At 48.1% G+C, this 7,669-nt stretch overlaps 1 protein-coding gene across 1 annotated transcript; it reads right to left on the reverse strand.

Moving 5' to 3' along the window:
- Positions 1 to 1,140: 1,140 nt before the first annotated feature.
- Positions 1,141 to 5,979, reverse strand: Znf648 (zinc finger protein 648). Its single transcript, XM_048421614.3, has one exon. It carries the CDS (start codon positions 5,729 to 5,731, stop codon positions 4,145 to 4,147), a length of 1,587 nt encoding a protein of 528 aa, XP_048277571.3. The 5' UTR covers positions 5,732 to 5,979; the 3' UTR covers positions 1,141 to 4,144.
- Between the last annotated feature and the right edge of the window lie 1,690 nt (positions 5,980 to 7,669).

A 7,669-nucleotide genomic window follows, 5' to 3' on the forward strand; every position in this document is an offset into this window, starting at 1 on the left:
ATCCCTCTTTGGCTCCACTGCATTCCTTCTGGCCGGCTTCTTGATAGCTTTACCCCAGAACTAGTGAGGAGCATCTGCCAACCCAAGCTGTCCCACACTCATTCTCAAATCCTTCTCAGTCTTCCCTGGACGAAACTGTGATTTCCTGCACACTGTTCCAACTTCTCCTCTGTTTTGCAAATTGTGACTGCCTAGCTCTTATACATGTATGACAACCATTGTAGAATATTCTCCCACACCAAACAGAAGTAGAGGCAGCTAGGCCAGCCATGTTCTAGTCATTATTTTTGGGACATTTAACTTCTTCATTCCTTATCTTTAAAAAATAGGGCTAATAGTCACCATCATTTGATTTTTAAAAAAAAAGATTTATTACTCTCATTTAATTTGTCTGTGTGTCTGTGTGAATGTATCCCATGCTAGTGCGTGGTCACGGAAGCTGGAAGAAGGCATCAGACCTTCTGGAGCTACAGAAGAATCTGAGCTCTTTGCTATTAGGACTGTGAACTAAACTCCAGTCCTCTGGAAGATCAATAAACACTCTTAACACCAAGCCATCTCTCCACACCACCACCCCAAGATGCAGCCCGAGCTAGCCTTAAACTCACGCTCCCTGTGCCCTCCCCTATCTGCACATCCTTCTGGTGTGCACTACCCCAACTGCCAGTAGCTCCTCCATAGAAAACACAGTATTTTTATGGATAATGGGCGATCTGTAAAACCTTGCCTAGTCTGTGTATTGTACAGGTCATGGTTACTGTTGATTCTGGTGACTATGTGTGGTGGTTTGGAAGAAATTGGCCCCCAAAGGGAGTGACACTCTTAGGAGGTGTGGCCTTATTGGAGAAAGTGTGTCACTAGAGGGGTGGGCTTTGAAGTCTCTTTTGCTCAAGCTTCTCTCAGTGTGACTTTCAGTTGACTTCCTGTTGCCTGCAAGATGTAGGTCTCTCTGCTATTTCTCCAGTACCACATCTGCCTGCCTGCTGCCATGCTCCCCACCAAAATGATATTAGACGGAACCTCCGAAACTGTAAGCAAGCAACCATGTTTAAATATTTTCCTTATAAGAGCTGTTGTGGTCATGGTGTCTCTTCACAACAATAGAAGAAAACCTCACAGAGACACACTCTCTGGTGAACTTTTATTGAGTAGAAACACATCAGTGAACACTTTACTAGGTATATCCAAATCAGCTAATCTGTAGAAATAACAACATCCCAGAAAGACACTTTAATTAGTATAACAAAAAAGCCCAAGCCCTGAGTTTGAGTTATAAAATAAGGAGATGAGATTGTTGATCATGATGTAGAGTATGTTTCTAGAAAGCCAGATAAAATAGCCCAACGTATTTGGGGCAATAATGTGAGCTAGCGTACCTTGTCTTCAAGTGGTGATTGTTCTCCAAAGACATTTCAGTTTACCCTACCTGACAGGTCAGGTTTGACTCAGCAGAATTTGTGCCAACCTCCCTCCTAACTGGGTGCTTTCTCCCACTTCTCTCATGGTTGGTCCCTGTATTGTTATTATAATCCACTTTCACATACTTAGCTGGCCTGTATATCTTGGCTACATTCGTTACCTATTTAACACAAGCCCTTTCAGTGGATGTAAGAGAGAACCTGGTCGAGACAAATTTTCTTAAAATGTAACTTGTTTATGCAGCAGGTGAGAGCAATTCATGAATTTCCTTTTAATCTGTTCATTCCACCTTCTTATATTTAAGAAATATAATATAGAATACTAAAGATACCCAACTCATGCTAATCCCTTTTTTCTGACTTCTTTAAAGGTGCACAAACCTGACACTACACTGCAATCCTGTCTTGATACTCAAAGCTAGGATTCAGCAAGTTGAGTAGTGGTTAATAACCAATCTGACTTTTATGAAGTTGTTGTAAGAATTATCGTTGGGGTAAAATCTCCTGATGAAACTATAGAGTGAAACCAAAATTTTTAACTACTAAAAATTATACTAACAACCATCTTCAAAAAATACAGAGGAATAATCAATCTTCAAATATTTTACCGATTACATACTAGTCTTTATTCTGTCTGTAGTCAAAGGTTGGTTCTTCTGATTTCTCTGCCTGTTTTATGCTCTGGCATCAGCCACAGATCTTGTTGGCTGCTAAGATGATTCCACCCTTTATTTATTATCTGATGTCATCATTTCTACCCCACCACCCAGCCACAGAAGTTCAAGTTCAAGGTGCTTGACAAGTGAATGGCAAGGATGGACTAAAACCAGTCATCCAGATATGTAGATTATCCAATGGAGTTAGCACACAGACCCTCAGGCTTATAGCTTATAAAGGCTGCTTACATTAAGCAAGGCATGGCTGTACTTACTACTTCTCATTGGCCTCATGTGTTATGAGAATGTTATTTAGCCATCCCGCCCTGGGTCTAAATCAGGTGGAATCTTAGAGAATTTTATATCTAGGGGATAGGAGAGAGAGATCAGTGGGTAAAGTGAGGGCCTGAGTTTAGATTCCCAGCACCCACATAAAAGCCAGGTGTGGCAGCACACAGTAGCAAACCCCAATTCCGGTAAGATGGTGACAGGCAGGCAGATCCTGGGGGCTTGTTGGACAGCCAGCCTAGCTGAGATTCAGTGACAGACCCTGTCTCAAAAGCTAAGGTGGGGAGTGACAGAGAAAGACACCCCGAGTCCTGCTCCAGCTTCTGCATGCACACACACACAGGCTGTTACATAAGTCACATGTTTAAGAACGGTTGTCCCAACCAGTCTTTTCTTACTTCCCCTAAAAGGCTCAAACTGAATAGTTAATGAGAGTTAATATGGCTGGGAGATTTAGACCAGTAAGCACACGCATGCACACACACACACACACACACACACCACATAGGAATAAAAACTTTGGAAAGCTAAATTCCTGTCTGTCTGTCATACTTTGGAAGGATTACAAGTGTCACTTGTCTGCCAGCATCAAACGTTTTGGGAAGCCACAGATTCCCCAGAGTGTCCAAAAGCCACAAACTCCTAATTTTGCCAGAGTCACTGCCTGCGTCAGTGCCTTGAAGAATGACTGTAAGTAGGCAGATTTTGAATAAGTTCAATAGAGGATAGTGATGAGGCATGAAGACATTCACGGTCAATTTTAATGACTTTGACACAAACAAATAAGCGCATTGGCACCTAGGCAAAGGGTGCTCTATTTGATTTCCTTCAAATCACAGTTAATGATCCAGGCAGATCTAAATGAGCCATACTGTGGCTTACCAGGAGGAACTCAATGTTTCTTTACAAATGATGCTTGTGGCTTAAGTTTGAAACCTGTGAACAGGCAAAAGCAATGGCAGAGAGGAGACACCTGTGAACTTTATGGGTGGGGCCAAGGTGAGGTCCAGTATCACATCCTCCCGTATGAGGAACAGACCTCTTTCCTAGGTGTCGAAACTGTTCTGAACTTCTGAAATCACTGTTTCCCAAACACAGCACAACCCCCCCCACCACACACACACACACCCATCCTCCTTGCCTTCTGTACTTCAAAGCCAACCCACGGAGACATTCCCTCAAGGTTAAAGTCATCTTAGCAGTCAAGTGACACACTAGGATGTTTGGCTTGGTTTGAGCTACCCCCAGGTGGGCTTTCTTCTGTGGAAGAGCCCATCACAGGGATCATTTCTGAGGATTCTTTTATATAAAAATCAAAAAGAATCTTTCTCTAAAGATGGTCTTCTCAATATTTGATATGGCTTTGAGGAAAGAACAAAATAGACTTTTTTCTTCCGTGTACCCATGGAATCCCACACAGAGCCCAGCACAGAATTCTATACCTTCTCATTCACTGAAATCCTCTGACCTAAAGAATTCAACTATTGACCAGTCCCTACATTTTTATCCTTACCCGTTCTTTCCCAATTGCTCCTGGCCTCTGCGCAGTGGGAGGCCAGTGTGAACCTGCACACCTGGACGCTGTCTTTGGGATTATCTTGTCTCACAACACATTAAATACGTAAAATACATAGATCACCCCACAGCCAGAAACCAGGGAGTGAGGGGTGACCAGTGAGCCGGTAGAATAGGATGTGGGTGGGCCCCACCAGGCTGGGTTCCATGCTGTCACGTGAGGTCGAGGATGCCTTAGTTTCTCTTAGCAGCAAGCCAATGGTGTTCTCACTCATTGGAAGAGGAAGGGGCGGGCTCCTTCTTGCAGGTCTCATGCTTGGCTTGATGTCGTTGGAGGTGATTAGAGCGGGTAAAGGCCTGGCCGCAGCCCTCACATTTGTAGGGCCTTTCCCCATTGTGCATCCGGATGTGCTGTGCCAACTCGGGTGCGATGCGAAAGGCCCTGCCGCACTCGGCACAGAGGAAGTCCTTGTCCCCGGAGTGGATCTGTTGGTGCCGCTTTAGGGTGGAGGAGCGGGCGAAGGTTTGACCGCACTCGGCGCAATGAAAAGGCCTCTCGCCGGTGTGGACGCGCTGGTGGCGCAGCAGGCGCGAGGGCTGCGCAAAGGCCACACCGCAATCGGCGCACTTGAAGGGCCTCTGGCCGGTGTGCAGCGTCTGGTGCTCCTGCAGGTTGGAGGATTTGGTGAAGCATTTGCCGCAGGTGGAGCAGGGGAAGGGCCGCTCGCCAGAGTGCACGCGCTGATGCTCCACCATGCGGCTGGCCACGGAGAACTCCCGGCCGCAGGCGGAGCAGCGGAAAGGCTTGGCGCCCAGGTGCTTGCGCTGGTGGCGCAGAAGTGACAGCGGCCTGTTGAAGGTCAAGCCACACTGGGCGCACGGGAAGGGCTTGTCGTTGCTGTGCATGTTGCGCTGGTGTTTGCGCAGATCGGAGGAGCGCACAAAGGCCCTCCCGCAGTCCGGGCACCCATAGGGTTTCTCGCCAGTGTGTGTGCGGATGTGCTTGCGGTGATCGGAGGACCAGGTATACGCCTTGTCGCAGAAGGGGCATCGATACGGCCGCTCGCCTGTGTGCAGGCGCCGGTGCTGCTGGAGCGTGCTGCGGTGAGAGTAGGCCTTCCCGCAGAGCTGGCACACGTAGGGCTTGGCACCATGGTGTTCTTCAGGGGCCTGAAGTTTGCTGGACTTCTGGAGGGCCCGCCCGTCCTGCACACACCTGTCAGGACTCTCTTCCTGCCCTCTGCCTCCTGGGTCCACCTGGCCCTGTACTTTTCTACCGCCCTGCACTTTGCCCAACGCTGCTGCCGGGCTTGCACGAGTGACTGAAGTCTGAACTGGGGTGCTCTCGGACCTGGGAAGGTGCTCTAAAGAGTTCTTATCTGTGGGGAATGAATCTGCACTGTTCAGTGACCAAAAAGACCCCTCATTATCCAAGAAACTGGTGGGGACTCCCAAGGCAAGGTCCTTGTTTGCTTTCTTGTCTCTGTCATTGCCCACAGAGTCCCTATGAGGCTGTCTCCGTGAGAAGCCTCTGAAAGGGACACTGACAGCCTTCTCTAATTGAGGGGAGCCTTGAATCTGGGTGATCTTCAGTTCCTTTTCCTCCTGGTTGTTGGTCCTCCCAGGCATCTCCTCCAGTTTCTGCTCCACATAGCCTGTGCTGAAGGACCCAGACCACTTCCCTTCCTCTTCGCAGGACTGAGTGTCACACAGCAAGTTACTGTTGCGCTGAGTGACTAGAGAGCCGCCTTCCCTACCATCACTCTCCAAGTTCATGCTCAACATCCGGGTCTCATGACTCATACTGCCAAGGGACACCTTGTTCCACCTATCCTGGGAGTCCATTTGTGCCATGGTGTGCCAGGCTCTTTAATTGTCTGCTCCTCCTAGAAAGAGTTTCTGCTTGGCACAGGGTTCCTGCAGAAGGGGCAGAGGGTGAGGAGACAACAATGAGTGAGTTTAATCTCCATAGCCAGAGGATGTGAGGGTTCCATCATGGCTCTTTTTCCTCCTGATGGCCATGCCAGGTATCTTGTTCAGCATCGTAGGATGAAGGAGGCTATGGGTTCTGCTGAAGCTGCCATAAAGCTGCCATCTTCCCTTTGAAAATCCTGCTTGCTAGAAGCCCAGAGACAGCTGGAGGAAGAGGGATTTGCTAGGTGCCCACACCTCAAATGCAAGCAAAGCAGATGCTCTCTGGGCTAGGGGAGCTAGATGAAACAGCAAGAAACAGACATGGAGACACCTCTCTCTTATGGTGCCCCCCCCACAGTTGGAAGACCAGGTTAGCTCCTGTTGCCCCTGCCAGGAAGGCAAGTGTGTTATATCCTATAATGGGTATCTGGGGCTGTTTCCCAGTCAATGAGATGTATAGGTCACCTCTTCTGAAAGCAAAGAATAATCTCCAGAAAAATGGAGGTGAGAATGTAAGACACCAGAAAGTTCACAAGCGGCCTGTCTGCTTACACAAGGTCTTTTCAAAGGATGAAAAGGCCCTACTTGCCATGGAGTGTGAGCTGAGGTAGCCAGGAAGATAGGGATACCCACTTAGAATTTAAATGACTCCATTTAAAACCACGGGAATTTATATTTTATGTTCATTTTTAGTGACAATGGTTTTTGAGTTTTTTGTTTTTGTTTTTTTGAGACAGGGTTCCTCTGCATAACTGTCCTAACTGTCCTGTCACTTACTCTCAAACCAGGCTGGCCTCGAACTCACAAAGATCCACCTGCCTCTGCCTCCCGAGTGCTGAGATTAAAGGTGTGCGCCACCACCGCCTAGCTTAACTTCAATGTTTAATCTTCCCCTAAGTGTGCCATATGAACCCGCATGGCACCTCATGCGAAGCACACCCTACATATCCACAAGGGTACGTGTTCCCCAATCTGACAAGCATGGACTTAAGGTTTGGATAGCAAGGCATGAGATGTAGCAGCCATCTGAGTCTTGGTTTCAATTTCATTTTGCTTTAGCTTGAAGACACAGAGAAAGTCTGCTGAGGGCCGGTTAACAAGAATCGTATGTATGGGTGAGTGACTCCCGAAGGGGGAGCTCCTGGGGGCCTTGGAGTGACGTGGGAGCTGCCAGTGGGGTGAGCTTGCTTTAGTTTTGAGGGAACATCCTAAGAATGCCAGTCACAATGAACACTAACTTTCCCATTTGGGGGGGGGGGGCACTTACGCTACGTTGACTGCTTCCCAGACATGCTTTTACTTATTCCTCCCAGATAGAGACTGATAGAACCATGTCTTTCCTCCCATCTTATAGGCAGGATGTTGAGCCATAATGAGGTTTTCTGTCTGCCCAAAGCCGCACAGCTTACAGTCACCAGTTCAGGGAGTTTCTCTCAAATTCCATGACTGTATGTTGAACCCAACTACTACTACCCCTTAGCTGAGGCCTCCAGAGCAAGGCCTGTTCTGGGGTCGGGCCATGCCAAGAGTAGCCACAGCATCCTGAGGGGAAGAGCTGCTACTCCCTGCAGCCATCAAAGCCCCTTGTGTTTGCTGGGCCAGGGAACCTTGACTGTGCTGGCTCAGCACTGGATTCCTCCCTGTGCTTGTTGACCCAGATTGCCCTCTGCAGAAGAAAGAGGCCAGGGCTGACTGAATCAGGAAGCCTGCTGTGTAGACTTCTGCCAGGGAGCCAGGAATGTTAGTCACTGAATACTCCCTGTTACCAAACTCACTCACGGCTTATACTGCCTTCCACCCCCCCTCCTCAGCAGGGATGGCAGGAGCTGTTTTTGAACTTGGTGTGTCCTGTGCCTCTCTTATTAAACTGGACTCTCT

This window comes from Myodes glareolus, chromosome 5 (assembly GCF_982192425.1).
Source record: "Myodes glareolus chromosome 5, mMyoGla1.1, whole genome shotgun sequence".
Classification (NCBI taxonomy): domain Eukaryota; kingdom Metazoa; phylum Chordata; class Mammalia; order Rodentia; family Cricetidae; genus Myodes; species Myodes glareolus.

What these genes read in the sequence shown, in the direction of transcription:
- Znf648 (XM_048421614.3), bottom strand. Translation starts at nt 5,731, where the DNA reads ATGGCACAAATGGACTCCCAGGATAGGTGGAACAAGGTGTCCCTTGGC.